The 15,262-nt window shown below is 39.1% G+C and overlaps 2 protein-coding genes across 2 annotated transcripts; one reads left to right on the forward strand and one right to left on the reverse strand.

Annotated features, from left to right (window-relative positions):
• Positions 1 to 1,796: 1,796 nt before the first annotated feature.
• On the reverse strand, positions 1,797 to 3,308 carry LOC306961904 (complement C1q-like protein 4). The gene is made up of 3 exons (XM_079554861.1): positions 3,135 to 3,308; positions 2,811 to 2,948; positions 1,797 to 2,211 (listed from the first exon to the last, which is right to left on the reverse strand). Exons 1-3 carry the CDS (start codon positions 3,235 to 3,237, stop codon positions 1,925 to 1,927), a joined length of 528 nt encoding a protein of 175 aa, XP_079410987.1. The 5' UTR covers positions 3,238 to 3,308; the 3' UTR covers positions 1,797 to 1,924.
• A 4,642-nt stretch (positions 3,309 to 7,950) lies between these two features.
• cops2 (COP9 signalosome subunit 2) lies at positions 7,951 to 14,197 on the forward strand. The gene is made up of 13 exons (XM_079554848.1): positions 7,951 to 8,110; positions 8,572 to 8,685; positions 8,758 to 8,835; positions 8,927 to 9,052; positions 9,592 to 9,681; positions 9,761 to 9,838; positions 10,565 to 10,739; positions 10,816 to 10,994; positions 11,514 to 11,566; positions 11,845 to 11,942; positions 12,045 to 12,127; positions 13,190 to 13,248; positions 13,633 to 14,197. The coding sequence occupies exons 1-13, from the start codon at positions 8,057 to 8,059 to the stop codon at positions 13,775 to 13,777; spliced, it is 1,332 nt and encodes a 443-aa protein (XP_079410974.1). The 5' UTR covers positions 7,951 to 8,056; the 3' UTR covers positions 13,778 to 14,197.
• Positions 14,198 to 15,262: the final 1,065 nt, after the last annotated feature.

Below are 15,262 nucleotides of genomic sequence, written 5' to 3' on the forward strand. Positions count from 1 at the left end.
AACGGGCTAGTCACGCAGCGGCGCAGACGTGAGCCCATGACCTCAGGGCGGATTGTGCAAGTTTGGAATTGGCTGGTGTGAGGCAGGTGCAGGGGCCCGCGCTGGCTCACATGCACACTCGCAGAAAAGCTATTGTAAAAACATGTAATGTATCAAAATCAAAGCATATTCACACCATTAAAAGCTTCGGGTTTGGCGTGAAAAAGATTTTGGCAGCTTGCGTTAAATGGGTAATAAAAGTTACACACATGCGAGAGGAATAAAGAAGTGAGCGCAGTAATCAGCAGATGATCTAAAGGTGTTAAAGAGTCCTAATATGCCCCGGTGGGAAATTTTACACTATGCACTATATTGAGATTGTTCAGCTCAAGGTAATCACAGTCTCTACAGCGAAACACTTCTTTCAGGTGGGTCCAGATGCCTTTTAGGGTTTCTGATCTTAGAAACAAAAAGTTATACCGTATCAAAAATCAAATGTTTCCTTTTTTATTTAGATTAAATGTTCGATAAGATCATTATTAATATGAATATCAGATTAAGACTTAGAAACCAACGAATCCTTCAGAAAATGAAATAAATAAGAATGATTGTTCAGGCCCAGTGTTTAAAATGTAGGGTCTGCAGATGTCATCCCCAGAGTGAGGAAACATCTGTTGGGAGAAAAAAGCTATTAAAAGTAAAGTAATAAATCTATGAAGGAAAGTGGATTCAGTGAAATAATAAACAGATTATTGTGGAGATTAGACATTTCTGCTTCCAGGTAACAGTTTAAATGTTTATAACAATCTGGACCCAGATCTCAACCTTCAGAATATTTGGTGCTGCTGCAGTGTCTCGCCTTCAAGCTTCAGACTAACGTGTTTAACTGAGATCACATAAAGAGTGACTTGTCTCTTTTCTTGTTATAAACTTTCATATTTCCATTTTCTTGTGGACAAACCTCCTGTGGGCAAGTGTTCAAACTGCTAAATATTTGTGTAGTTTCAGCACATTTTCCGTATGTTTCTCCTTTTTAAGCAGACATATGTATGAAGTATATATCTTTCCACTTTCACACTTATATTACTGGGTGCTTGTTAAGTATTAATAAGGTATTAATAAGCAATAGTAATTAATAGACCATGAATAATTTCTATTTTAAAGATATCAATAAGCTGCTCATAATACTTTCATCAACTACAATCAATACTAACCCTAATTCTAACCCTAAACAGAATACCCTCCATTTAAAACCTTTGAGAAACTAGTTTGGACACCTTTGGCTTTGTATTTTTTATATTGTAGAAGGCAGATAACATCCCATCAGGACAACAGCAGACATGGTATGATCAGAAAGAGTCACGTGAAGATACTTGGACTTTAATATGACAGAGGACCACCACCTGATGACATCAAGAAGTGGAACAGAACGTTTGCCCTGAAATGTGGTCAGGGGAGTGCCTCACCAGTCAAAGAAATCCCAATATTAATACAAACTAATTCAATACAATAAGCTCTGTAAAACACAAACTTTTGTGGCTAAAGAAGCTGAGCCGCTCCTCTGCTGACATCGCACACCCACACACACTGACCATGGCTAATTCATTCAGTGCTCTCCACTGTAAAAAAAAAAAAGATGTGGTCTACAAGTCAAAACCTGCCTGTTATATTTCTCTGCACAGTTTAGGAGAGGCGTATTAAACATAAAGGAATTATTAAGTGACACCTTTATGGATTATGGATAATTTACACAGCTAGAGACTGCAAGTTGCAGCTTCCTGCAGTTTTGTCGACTTTATACTTTAACATGTGCCTCACCATCCTGCTCGTCACTGGAGTTTTGACATGACGCAGGACTACATTATCAATAAAACAAGTAAACTCCATTACAACAGGGTTAAAGCCACACGGCGGAACATGATAAACAGGGTCAAAGAGAGAACGGTCACATGGGGGAGACCAGGAAGCCGCTGAAGCTGTTGAATTGTCCGCGGTTATCATAAAAATACGTCTTTGCCGCTTGCTCCACGTACACAATGTCTCCCGCCTCCAGAGTTACCACGGCGACGTGAGTAGAGGAGTCCTGTGGGTCTGCGGCACCAAAGTCAAAGGCGTAGGCCAATTTTTCTGTGTTTTTCTTCAGAACGGCCGCAGTTTTGGGCTGGTTTAGAAGGCTGGTAAATATAGTAAAGTGAAAGACGTACAGGCCTTTGACCGGAGCCGTGAAAGCACCTGCAACAGAACAGCACATGGTTCCACTTTGGTCCAGGTTAACGATAAAAGCGGCACAAACATTAACAAGTCGTGAGTCTGCGTGTCATCCTGGACACATCAATGACATGTTTTTATAACATCTACAGCTTCTGCCCCAGTACCCTTGCCACCTTGGTTGACTGTCTATTTACACTATGGGCAACGTCAGGCCCGAGGGCAAAATCCTGCCCTCAAACATATCGTCTGGTCCTTCAGATGATTTGGAGAAATATAATTGCATACAACAGATCTCAAATACCTTTTTAAACATCCCTAAACCTAAAACCCATAGTATATAACAAATACAGTGCTAGTACTAGTTGAAAGTGGTCCTAAGGTCTTGGTCACAAGGGGGAAACTCAGCCCTCCTCCATCTATTAACTACAGAAAAAAATTGGCCCACCACCAAGCAAACCTGCCTCCTCCTGCACTTCTATAACTCACTCCTTTTCTGTTTCCCCAGAAAACACTCCACCGACTTCAACTTGTCTAAAACTGTACCTCCTCAGCCCCTCTCTGCACCAATTTATTATTTATACTCCATGTTTTCTCAACTTGCAAAGCCCCTTGGTCCGTACCTGTGGCAGCGTTGTATCCGTTGCCGATGTTGGTTGTAACTTTATTGTATTTAATCGTAGTGTCCACTTCGAACGGGCCGTGATCGCCCGCCTCAGAGTCTGTGTGGAAACCGGCAAAGAACGCCACATGAGGACTGCCTGAGAAAACAAGTAAAGACTTAATACAACATGAGTCAGATGCCCCTCCATGTGTTATTTGGCCCAGTAATTACAGAGAAATTCTCCGAACATCTGCAGTATTAAGTGTAAAGGAACATTCACGTAGTTCTGACCTGCTCCACCTCAGGGTTAAATTCTGGAAGATGTTTTTCTGATGATACTCACTTTGCAGCGGAGCCTGTCTGTTCTCCAGGTTTTGGACTTTGATCTGGAGCAAGTGGATCTGTCTCTGGAAAGAATGGACTTGACCCTGGAGCAGTGTTACCATCGAGAGCAGGTCTGGAGTGGACTGATCCACTGCTCCATGGACCCCACACAGAACCCCCCCCAACAGCACGACAAGCACCGCAGTCTGCATCCTGCTTCAAACCTGGTCCCTCTGTTTGTGGAGGTGCTCTGCTCTTAATTCTTTTATACCAAACACCGCCCATGGATGTATCCAATAAAAGCAAAGATATACTGTAGATTGTAGAACTGATTTAAACACTGGACGTGTTTCAGCACATTTCCCGACTTTTCTGATCATTTTTGAGCGCAGTAGAGAAGAGTTGGCACTGGGCTCTGTCATGTTGCATCAGATCCTGAATGTTGGCCTCTACTGAAGCCATCTCTGCACAAACAGAATATGAGCTCCTGGGTCAGACACCTGCGTGTAGGAAAGATGCTCCAGGCAAACAGGACAAAGATCTTCATTTATCTATATCGATTTCAAACATTGTCTGAAAGTTATTTACATAATTGAATGTAAATGTATTTTTTTAATCTTTTCAAGTGAAAATAAGGCATTTACGGTAGAGTAAAATAGGGAATAGAGTAAAAAAAATATATATACAAATATATCTTTTTTTTCAGGAATTTGTGTGTGCAACACTATGGTTTGATTTATGCAGACTGACAATGCATACTCTATTTTACTTACCAATAACTATCAAAATAGACCTCAAGTGATGCCAACTAATTTTAGAAACTCTGAACATCAGCAGTTATTAATACAAAATAATTACAACCCTTTTCTCACTACTTGTTGACCCCTTGACACTGGATAAATTGAACAAAATATTATAGCAGCAGCAACAAAGTACAAGGCCTTCACTCTCCTGAACGGGTCGTTTTGATTGGGTAGACACATGTGGCTATTTAAAGTGATAGTCTGTAAGTTTTAAATGTTTTACTGATTTAATAGATTGCGCATCATTGACCGTCTACACCTGCAATTTGACGCAACGTAAGAAATTAAGTAAGAATATTTTATTTTTTATCAGTCCCTCCCTTTTACTGACCTCAGACACTAATCAGAATCCCTGGGCTATCACTTTGAACAATGAGACGAGCTTCCCTGTGAACCGGCATGTCCTCATGGAGGAGGAGGAGCATGATTGTTTATTTTTGAAAATTTGTTCTCGCTCTCCTCATTTTGCAAACTAGGAGTGGCTTGCTGGTCCAATCAGTAGGGAAGGGGAGGGACTTGATTGTTCAAATTTCTCTCTCTCTCTCTCTCTCCTCACTTTGCAATCTTACAGACTGTCACTTTAAAGCCTCTGTTGTGGCACTTTGAGTTTGCTGATGAGTGGCTATAAATATTGGGCTATTCATGCCAGAATGAAGGCCGTGACAAATGATTGGTTCACATTTTCAAAATGAAACTCATAATTGAAACTTTTACTTTTTATTTCTCATGAAATCAGTACTTTATCATACTTTTTGTCAATAAAATGCCTATGCTTTGTTGTTTACGGACTGAAAGAAAAAACAAAAGCTTTTACAGCGGTTCATAACTTTCATTGAAAATTTGTCAAAGTGACTTCTGATTATTTTAAAGTAACGGTACGTTTTTGATTATAGAGACTTATCACTATAATCACTATATGTTTGTGTTTCTTCTATTCATTGAAAATGTTTTCCCTTTATCATGATCATCAGCATGGAGTGAATGAACCCCCCTCCCTTTCATGTGTGAAGCGCTTTGGGTGGGACTTGTGTCATATGAAAAGCGCTATACAAGTAAGATTCCCTTCCCCCTTTTACATTATTTTCATGTATTTGATGTAGGATTAAGTCACAACTAAAAGTTTGTGAAGGCTCTCATTCATCCAGGGAGTATCCATCATAGAAAAGCTTTTGGTAAAGTTGAGTCACAATTAAAACCTTTACGCCATAACATTCAGTACTCAAGTCGTAATACTTCTCTGAATAGTAAATATTTTGAATACTCTCTCGTTCCCAGCTCCTGCGACTGGGCAGTACACATCTAATGCATCATAATTACAAGTCTGTGTCTGTGCAGTGGTGACAGGTATCAGGGCGTATCACCGGAGGACCTTGATCTATTTGTCCTGAAGCCACATATTTCCTCTTGTTGTTCATTTGCAGTTCAGGACACACAATGCAAACCACACCTCTCACAGCATACGTCACGCACTCATGTAACCGTGACAATTGTGCACACAAAACAATTACTGCTCCCTGTGAAGTCATCTGAATATCTGGGTCTGTTTGCAGCAGCAGACAGAATATGGTGAGAAATATGATGGAACAGAAAACATAAACACATAAGGGTTATGGGAGTCCAACAGTATAAAAGCTTTTCAATGAAAAATGTAAAGAAGTACTAAGTATGTTTCTGAATTCACAATATTGGTGCCTTTCCCCCCACTTCGACTCTTACTCTGATGTTTGATGCAATTTATAAAATGTGAACAAAGCTTGATCGAAAGGACAATTTCTAAATTGTACATGACAAACACAAAAAAAAAAGATTTACTGTGCTCTGTGCTTTTTTTAAATAGACCTGTAGTGCAACGTCCTGCCACTAGATGAAGTAAAGAGCCAATCAAAAGGAAATTCCGATACATCATTATCCTCAAGTACATTTGCCACTAACAGATGCAGAACATGGTGTGGGAGTAAAGTGGCTCAGTTGTAAAGAGAACATCCATCCACAGATCCGAGAGTATATGACTAGTGTAGTGCAATGCAAGTGTAAGATATCATTATTCGTACTATATTCACAAAAACAAGTCTGTTTTACAATTCAGTAGCTTGCTGAGTGGGCAAAGTTTACAAGATCGGAGAAAAATGTGTACTTTTGTGTATCTTTTAAAGAATTGCTGTTGACTTTAAATTAACATATTTCTCTGGTCTCTGATCTGTGTCAAAAGTGACAGGGAAATCGAGAATAGCGGGAGAAAATGTGGGCAGTAAGTTACTTTTGTATGGGTTGTTGACATGCAGGGTCATCTTGCCAATTCACATTCTCTAAAGAACAGTAAGCCACGGAAATGTGTCTGATATTTTTTTCCAGCCATAACTATTTCCCAAAATATAATGGGAATAAAGGAGAATAAAAGCAATGGTATTAATGTTTTCAGTATGCTGCATTCTCAACATGGAAACTGATCGAATAAAGAGTTTTGTCCAAGGAACGGCGCTGTTTGAGACCAAATTTGGACTTGGATAAGTTTTAAAAGCACTTAAAACGTACATGTCCGCCAGTGAAAACATTCTTCTCTCCTTTTTGCTGCTGGTGATTCGTGTCTGGATTCTGTAAATATTATGGCCACACTGACAGCCCAAGATGATGGATCATTTCTTTAGCCGCGCTGATCGGTTTTGTGAAATAAACGCATGACAAATAAGCTGATGACACATACACTGCTTGTGTAATGTTGGTAATACTTTAGAAATAAAGTGTTCGGTCTATGCCAAGTGACCCCTGCTTTGGAGAGTGCAAAGTATGGAGCTGGATATAGGAGGGACAGTGGTGGCCAAAACCCACTCGAGATGATCTTGATTCATTGGGTGAGTCAAACTTGAAAAGCACAAATGGAGCTATGTTTTTATAAGGAGTGACTGAATCAAAGTGCTGCAGTATGAAGTTATAGGCTACAATACGGACGGTTTGAAAGTAGGATTCACTCAAAAAGTCATCTCTCTTAAATCATACATGTTAATCTCTCCTACATCTTAACGTAGCAGGTCCTCAGCCAATAAGAAAACTTGTTACAGCCAAAAAATAAAAACAAAAAAAACTCTTTCAGCCCACCTCTTCTTGTCTTGCGGAATAACTGCATATAACCTAAATTTGAAACTATAGGCTCTTTGTGACTGTTGTGATGTCATGTTTGTTAACACAATCGCTTCTGTCTTGGGAATATGCACAAAAATGTCTTACACTGTATTGGAAATAAACAAAACAGAAACATATCTTTGTAAAGAGGCCACCAGGCCACATTCACTGGTGTAAGACTATCACTAGCATTATCCCATCAAACTATAATTAGAAAAACACAGACAAAAAACATATAGTATGCAGTTTAAACAAACCTCCTCGATGTGGAGATTGTAGGTGAACACGCATGTACAAGTGGTGCATTTTTCACAGCAGGAACCTGCAAGTAATTGGTTAAAGTCTTCGAAGAGTCAGTTGTCTTTTATGCTCCAAATTGCAGGTAAAATGTTTCCAGAGATGAGACGGTCATTTTCACCTAGTTACCCCATTCACAGGCAAGGTCAAAACAGTTGCCATTTAGGCACTGACTAAATGGTCGGATGCTGCATAATTCCAGATGTGACCGTCTTTGATTCTGGTATTTGGTTAATTGTATAAAGGAAGACATATAACTTTTAATGTCCCATTATCTTTGTCATCCAGCATCAGATTACACGTTTTTCTTCTTCCCACTCCTTTTCAAGCTGAAATGGGGAAATGTGAAACTTTTTTGCACCGGGCCCACCAAGTCTGTCGACAGCCCTGGATGAGATATATACATCAATGTCTAAACACTTTTCTAGTCTTCTAGGCTTAAGCTTTCCCGGATTGTTACTATACTTGAGTAAAAATGTTTTGAAGTAACAATTTTAAGTAAGTAATTTGTGAATGTATAAATGAATGAGGATCCATACTGTCAGTGCCCTGTCCCGCAGAGTGATCACCCTCTGTGATGCGGTCCAACAGCGCCATCTGTCGGCCTGACTCTGCCACGGCCCGCGGTAACGCTCCACAGGGACACACCGCCTCTCCATCGGTGCACAACACAGTACAGGCCGGCTACTGACTGCCTCTGAACTAGGACATAGCAGCCGCCAACATGTCGGACATGGAAGACGATTTCATGTGCGACGATGAAGAAGATTATGACCTGGTATTTGTGACTTAAAGTTCTTATTTTGCTGTTAAACATGAATCGTTTTAGTGACCGGAGCTAACGAGCTAGCTTGTGTTTGGTTAGCATGTTGGCTAATGTTATAGCTGGTAAATGGAAGTCAACATTAGCTTTTGCGCGAAGCAGCGGCGCTCCACAACCACAGAGCAAATACAAAATTTTACGTAACACCAAGTGCAAAAACACTGGCACGGATATGTGCGTATAGTTAAAAAGAGATAACTTCAATGACAGTTCGCCAAAGCAAAACAGCCGGCTAGCTAGTCACGCTATGCTAACGCTAGCAGGCTAAAGTCTTGCATGTGGACAGTATTTGTATTATGACTTTTATTCTTTGCTAGTAATTGTATTCGCAAGCTTTATGAAAATGTGGTGCCATTTCCACTGCATGTTGCAGCCCATGTATGCGCAGTGTTTTTTACATTTTTGCTTTACTGAAGGAATACTCAGAGGACAGCAACTCAGAGCCAAATGTGGACCTGGAGAACCAGTACTACAATTCTAAAGCCTTGAAGGAAGACGACCCCAAAGCAGCACTGAGCAGTTTCCAGAAGGTGGGTGTTGCTTCATCTCAATTATGCAGCTTACACATTATATAACTTATGTTTGGTCATTGGATATTTCAGGTTTTGGAGTTGGAAGGAGAGAAGGGAGAGTGGGGGTTCAAAGCACTGAAACAAATGATCAAAATCAACTTCAAGCTGGTATGAGTCACTAGTCGTTAATGTTACTTCTGTATCATGTATATACTTGTTTTGTTTATTGATGCTTAGCACTTGTATCTTCACCCTGTAGACCAATTTTCCAGAAATGATGAACAGGTACAAGCAGCTGCTCACGTACATCAGGAGTGCGGTCACAAGGAACTATTCAGAGAAGTCTATCAACTCCATACTGGACTACATCTCTACCTCCAAACAGGTAATAGTAAGTACATGACAATATGATGCTATTATCTATTTGAGTAAAGATTTTAAATGTGAGATGCAGAATTCTCTTGACTCCGAAATGTTGAAACCTTCTTAAGACTTATGGTGGATAATGGGTCTGGAATCAAAATGTAAAATCGAAATCTCTACTTTGGTCAATCTCCAATAATCGTCATGGGTCTCTATAATTGTCAGGTTTACAGCCAGTACTTTGACAGAAGCAGAACCTAGTTTTGGTGTTTGGATGAGACAATGGAAGATTTTTGTGTGTGAAATGATACTGCAAGATAGCTTTTGTTTCTATTTGAGCAAGGGTTTGTTTAACAAGTGTGTCCAAGTTCATGAATCGGCTACATATATTTGCTTTTTTTTATGAAAAATTAAATTGAATGGTAAATTTGAATCGATCAATATGAGAAAAAATCTTGATTTTATTATTTTTATAGTCCAGCCCCAGTGGATAACATGTAGGATGTACTTACAGAAAAACAAAGCTTGCACTTAATCAGGCATTAACATTTTTCTTTCCAGATGGACCTGCTGCAGGAGTTTTATGAAACGACATTGGAGGCTTTGAAAGATGCAAAGAACGACAGACTATGGTTTAAAACAAATACAAAGGTCCACTGTCATGTTTTAGGGTCTTGGGTCACAGTTAAAAGTAGTTAATAAGTTGAATAATATATTGTTTTGTTTACAGTTGGGAAAGTTGTATCTGGAGCGGGAGGAGTATGGAAAACTTCAAAAGATTCTTAGACAACTTCATCAGTCATGTCAAGTAAGAGATGTGTTATGTTTTTGCACATTTTGATCATTTCTAATCTAAAATAACTGCACACTGCCGCTGTGTGATTTATGTGTCAAATAAATCATTTGTTTTTCATGCCAATCAATAAATAGAATAAAATACGAACATTTATTTCCTTTTCGGGTTGTGTTGGTTTAAGCTTGCCTGGCTAACGCCAGTCTGCTGTGTGCGCTCGAATCATTTCGAACTGCACAGCAGCCTGGGGACCATGCATCCATTCGCATGGATTTGGGAACCAATCACAGAACGAGGAGGGTCAGCAAGACGATGACGCGCTATTCGATATACGGAAGCTTGTAGTTTATTTACGGATAAAAGAAAAAAAAAGTTTACTTACGGATCAAACATGACAGCAGCAGACGTGATGCTATTTTTCGATCATTTAGCTCGAAAGTTTACAGCGGGTACGTCAGACGTCATCGGATACGATGATGCGATTGGCTGTGGCTACGTGCAGACACATGATAGACATTCGTAGCGCCCAATAAACGGCTCTGGACAATCGTAAACCACACCTCTCCTACGAGAAAATGAATTGGTGGTCCCCAGACTAAATATCACTTGTGATTTTAGTCTGGCTTTAGCCAGGCTAGGTTTAAGCAACATAAAACCTGTAATATTCTGCAGTGTGCCTTTCATAAATGGAAACTGTTGGATTCCATTCATTGAGCTAATTTTGTAATATTTTATCAACAGACAGATGATGGGGAGGACGACTTGAAGAAAGGCACACAGCTGCTGGAGATTTACGCTTTGGAAATCCAGATGTACACGGCACAGAAAAACAACAAAAAGCTGAAAGCTTTGTACGAGCAGTCGCTTCACATTAAGTCAGCCATTCCTCATCCGCTTATTATGGGAGTTATCAGAGGTAAACTACTCTTCAGAATAGTGCAGTCTTGGTTTTGTGTTGGGTTATTGTTATTTGCAAATTGTGTTGTGACCAGAGTGTGGAGGGAAGATGCATCTGAGAGAGGGAGAGTTTGAGAAGGCTCACACAGACTTCTTTGAGGCCTTTAAAAACTACGATGAGTCTGGAAGCCCACGGAGGACGACGTGTCTGAAATACCTGGTACTCGCCAACATGCTCATGAAGTCGGGCATCAACCCTTTCGACTCCCAAGAGGTGAGGACATAACCACATTGATGCACATGTGCATAAGTTGGTGATCAGCAAAACTCAAAACTGCCATCTTGCTTTTTTGGCAAGTTATTTACAATTATATAGTTGACTGCAATGTAATGATTTATGGTGCTTAATCATCAGCCAAGAACACTTTAATCAAAGACAGACACATTGCTTCTATTGTCACTGCGTGTGGTGCTCTGGTGTTTTTAGCTTTGTTGTAACAATGCGTAAGGTGCTTGCTTGTCAATGCGTAATAGCTGGTCACTGATCCCATTCTCTTAATAATGTTTCTTTTTTCTGTTAAGCATCTGAAGAGTAACACTGTACCCAGTCCAGACTAATGTGTCACTAATTATTAGAATAGTGCTAGAAATCACCATCATCAACCAATATGACATGCATGACCTGCATTTTGACTATATATTATTTATTTCAGCCATCAAAGTTGTTAAGAAGTGAACCATTGATTAAATTTCAATTTATAATGACATTAATTTAACATGTGTGTTTCTACAGGCCAAACCATATAAAAATGATCCAGAGATTCTAGCAATGACAAATCTAGTAAGGTAAGTAAATCAAGCTTTCTCAAGTTCTCTTTATTATGATAAATTATCATTTTATTGATTGAGTTACTTGAAAATGCGTTATTTTACTTATTTTTACATTTCCTGACCGTAACTGACTTAACAGATGTTAAAATGTCCTACTAAAACAAGAAGCCAAGCACCCAAGTTAAACAATGATATTTAGTAAAGTGGCTGCTATCAGGATGAGCCTTTTTCTTTGGGTAATGAACAGACAATGTCCAGTGTTTGAATAACCTTTGGTGTTTCTTCTATTTCAGCGCTTACCAGAACAATGACATTACTGAATTTGAGAAAATCTTGAAAACAAATCACAGTAACATAATGGACGATCCCTTCATCAGAGAGCACATAGAGGGTGAGCGTGACAGCAGCGACACGTGCCAACAAAAAATGTCTTTGGAAAAACCCACATCAGGCCGGTACATGACTGATGAAATAACCTGTTTTTCTTTTACAGAGTTGCTGCGAAACATTAGGACTCAAGTACTTATCAAACTCATCAAGCCTTACACGAGAATACACATCCCATTCATTTCAAAGGTAAGTGCAGAATATATGTCCACAATGAGGATGATTAAGATAAGATAAGATAAGATGATACTTTATTGATCTCACAGATGGAGAAATTGCATATATATTATAATGATAATAATATGACTAAACAAATACATTTAAATTTGTTGACACTCAAAGTATTGCGGAGTTACATGTTTAATTGTAAGAATTAGACGCATGTTTATAGTCCCATTGATTGAGGAAGTAGGGAAGGGAATATTATTTGTATAGCGCTTTTCATATGACACAAGTCACACCCAAAGCGCTTCACACATGAGAGGGAGGGGGGTTCATTCACACCATGCTGATGGTGGTGAGCTACATTTGTAGCCACAGTTTCCCCTGGGGTAGACTGACCGAAGTGAGGCTGCTCACATCTGCGCCAACAGTCCCTCTGACCACCACCAACCAGAGTACAAATGAGCCAGTGAAATGCCTTTGGATGATAATGGCTTATTGAATAGTTGTGAAAGGAAAGCAACGGCTTTTCTACATGATTGACAAGTACTGCAACGCCGTGCATTTTAAAGTAGTGACAAAAATTGCATTGAAATACAAGTTGTCTTCAAATGGTTGCAGTGACTCAAACGAAATTGCTCAAAGACCTAATTCAAAATTTTACCAAGACACTCTAAATTTTTGAAAGAGTACAAAAGATCTGGTTGGATCTGGTTTAATTAAAGTTGGAAAACCTATGAAAACCTTTTATATTGTGTTTGACTTTACAACAACCTTTCAGTATTTTCATGTTTCTGTCGTGCTCAAAAGCATTCATAATATCCAATCAGTTTGTTTGGACGCTCCCTCAGCTGCACGGGGCCTGATCATGCAGATGCCACGAGTGACACATGCGCATGTGTTTACACCAGACACTTACCTTCTCTGTAATGAGAAGGTAAGTGTCTGGTATGTGAAGACTATCAAGCACACATTTGAGTTATGTTAACTCGAGCTCTTGACTAGTAGTAGAACAATGGTTGAGTTGAATTGAATGATGTGTACGCTAGTTGTTCAGAAGATTAAAAAACATTTTCTTTGTTGTTTCAGGAGCTGAACATTGATGTGTGTGATGTAGAGAGTTTGCTGGTGCAGTGCATCTTGGATAAGTAAGTCTGTTTGGTCTTCTCCGGAAATCATGCTGTGTTACTGGAAACAGTTCCTCATAGTTAAGTTTGATTAGTCTCAAAGGAAATCTCAACTTGCACTGAAAGTAGCACAGAGACGTAGATGCGATCACTAAATATTATTTTAGTTGTTTTAATTACATTGACTTACCTCACAGGAAGCTTCTTTTATTAAAACTTGTACTTGCCAAAAAACATAGTTTTGGTCAAATTAGGAGGGGCAGGAAATCTGATATAATTTAAAGGGAAAAGATGTGCAAGTAAAAAATGTAAATCTTCCGCACTTCACATGTAGGGAAAGGGTTGGTTATCCTGTCATAGGCTATGTAAGAGTTTTGCTTATACCCCTCTGTTCTTACCCTTCAGCACCATCCATGGCAGAATCGATCAGGTCAACCAACTCCTTGAGCTGGATTACCAGAAGAGAGGAGGAGCACGCTACACAGCTTTAGATAAATGGACAAATCAGCTGAACTCTCTCAACCAAGCCATTGTTAGCAAGCTCACATGATGGCATGTACAAAACACAACAAAAAACATGGAGACCGGGAGGACGACGTGTTGGAAAACATCGATAAAATACGCTTCTTCAAGTATCCCCTGTCAGAGAAACGCCGCACAGGTTTGAGAATGCCACCGACGTGAAGAAGACTAGGAACCTATGAACATGTTCAGAGTGTTGTTTTGTTGCGAAAAGAGGAAGTCACTGGCACTTATTTTTGTTTTCATGTTTCCGATTGGCCGATCCGTCATGTGCAACACACAAATGCTTCAAATGTTTAAGATGTGTGTATAATATATACACAGTATTTTAATGTATACTGTTGCCTGTTGGTAATAAACAGAATCCTCTCAGCACTCAAAGAACCCATCTCTGACTAGTCACAGGCTCCAAACGGTCATTAAAGTTGAGTTTTTATTAGCGTTTTTGTCCATTTTTAATTGAGTTGAAACACATGGTAGACAAAGGTTCTTGAGCTGTCATCTGTACTGCACGGTGAGCAGTCATTTAGAACAAAAATGATACTAGTACAAATTCAATCCTTTCCACTGGTCTTTACAACTCCACCTGCTGCCAGAGTACCTTAGTGACATTAATGCAGCTGATGAAGTTTGTTGGGTAGGGTTAACGTCCACCACTTTAACTACAGAGACCAGATAACTGCTCAAAAACCTCTGTCGGTGATGGAAAACACAAGCAAATATTTATGATTAACATCACTACACTGCCAGTGTGATAAGAGTTTGTATGTGTCAAAATCCAACAAGCAAGGGTTTATAGTAACAGTTGCTATGGACTGGAAAGATATTTCCTGAAGCTTCATACAGCTGGCTGGGACAAACTGGTTCAATATTAGAAAGCTCTTAAGCAGACTGTGAAAAATTAAAATGGAATATTAGATGTACATTCTAAAATGTACGTCAATTTCCAAATAAAGTTTTCACTGGAGAAATGCTTCTTTAGGTCTTACACTGTGACTGTTGAATCAATCCTGTTGGAGATGCAATGTTTTAATTATTCAAAGTTTTATTTTTATTTTTTACTAAGGACAGTTAAATCAATGCGTGTCCCAGTAGATGTAGTCCCAAATTATTTCTAAAAAATCGTCAAAACAGACGAATTTTGAAAGTTGATCTGACCTGACATGAAAGAATAATGTGCTACCATAACTACTAAAATCACATTTATTTTGAGTTTATTATACGCAAAGAAACTTAATATTTAAACTGAGCAAGAAAATGATTAGAATTTGCAAATAATCTTAAGGCAACAAAATGTATGTTCCATTAAAGTAAATAATGCAAATTGTCTAGGTACAAGCTAAACATCTGGATACATGACGGAAGCAACCTTATGGTCATCACCAGTTGTAATTATGTTGTTATAACGATAATACATGTTCCTAGTTTGCCCCACTGACGTTCATTTAAATGTGGTGAAAAGCAGCTCGTGAAACAGTTTCGAAGTGTAATCATGTGTAATCCATTCCGTGGC

This window comes from Gobius niger (genome assembly GCF_951799975.1).
Source record: "Gobius niger genome assembly, chromosome: 4".
NCBI classification, from domain to species: domain Eukaryota; kingdom Metazoa; phylum Chordata; class Actinopteri; order Gobiiformes; family Gobiidae; genus Gobius; species Gobius niger.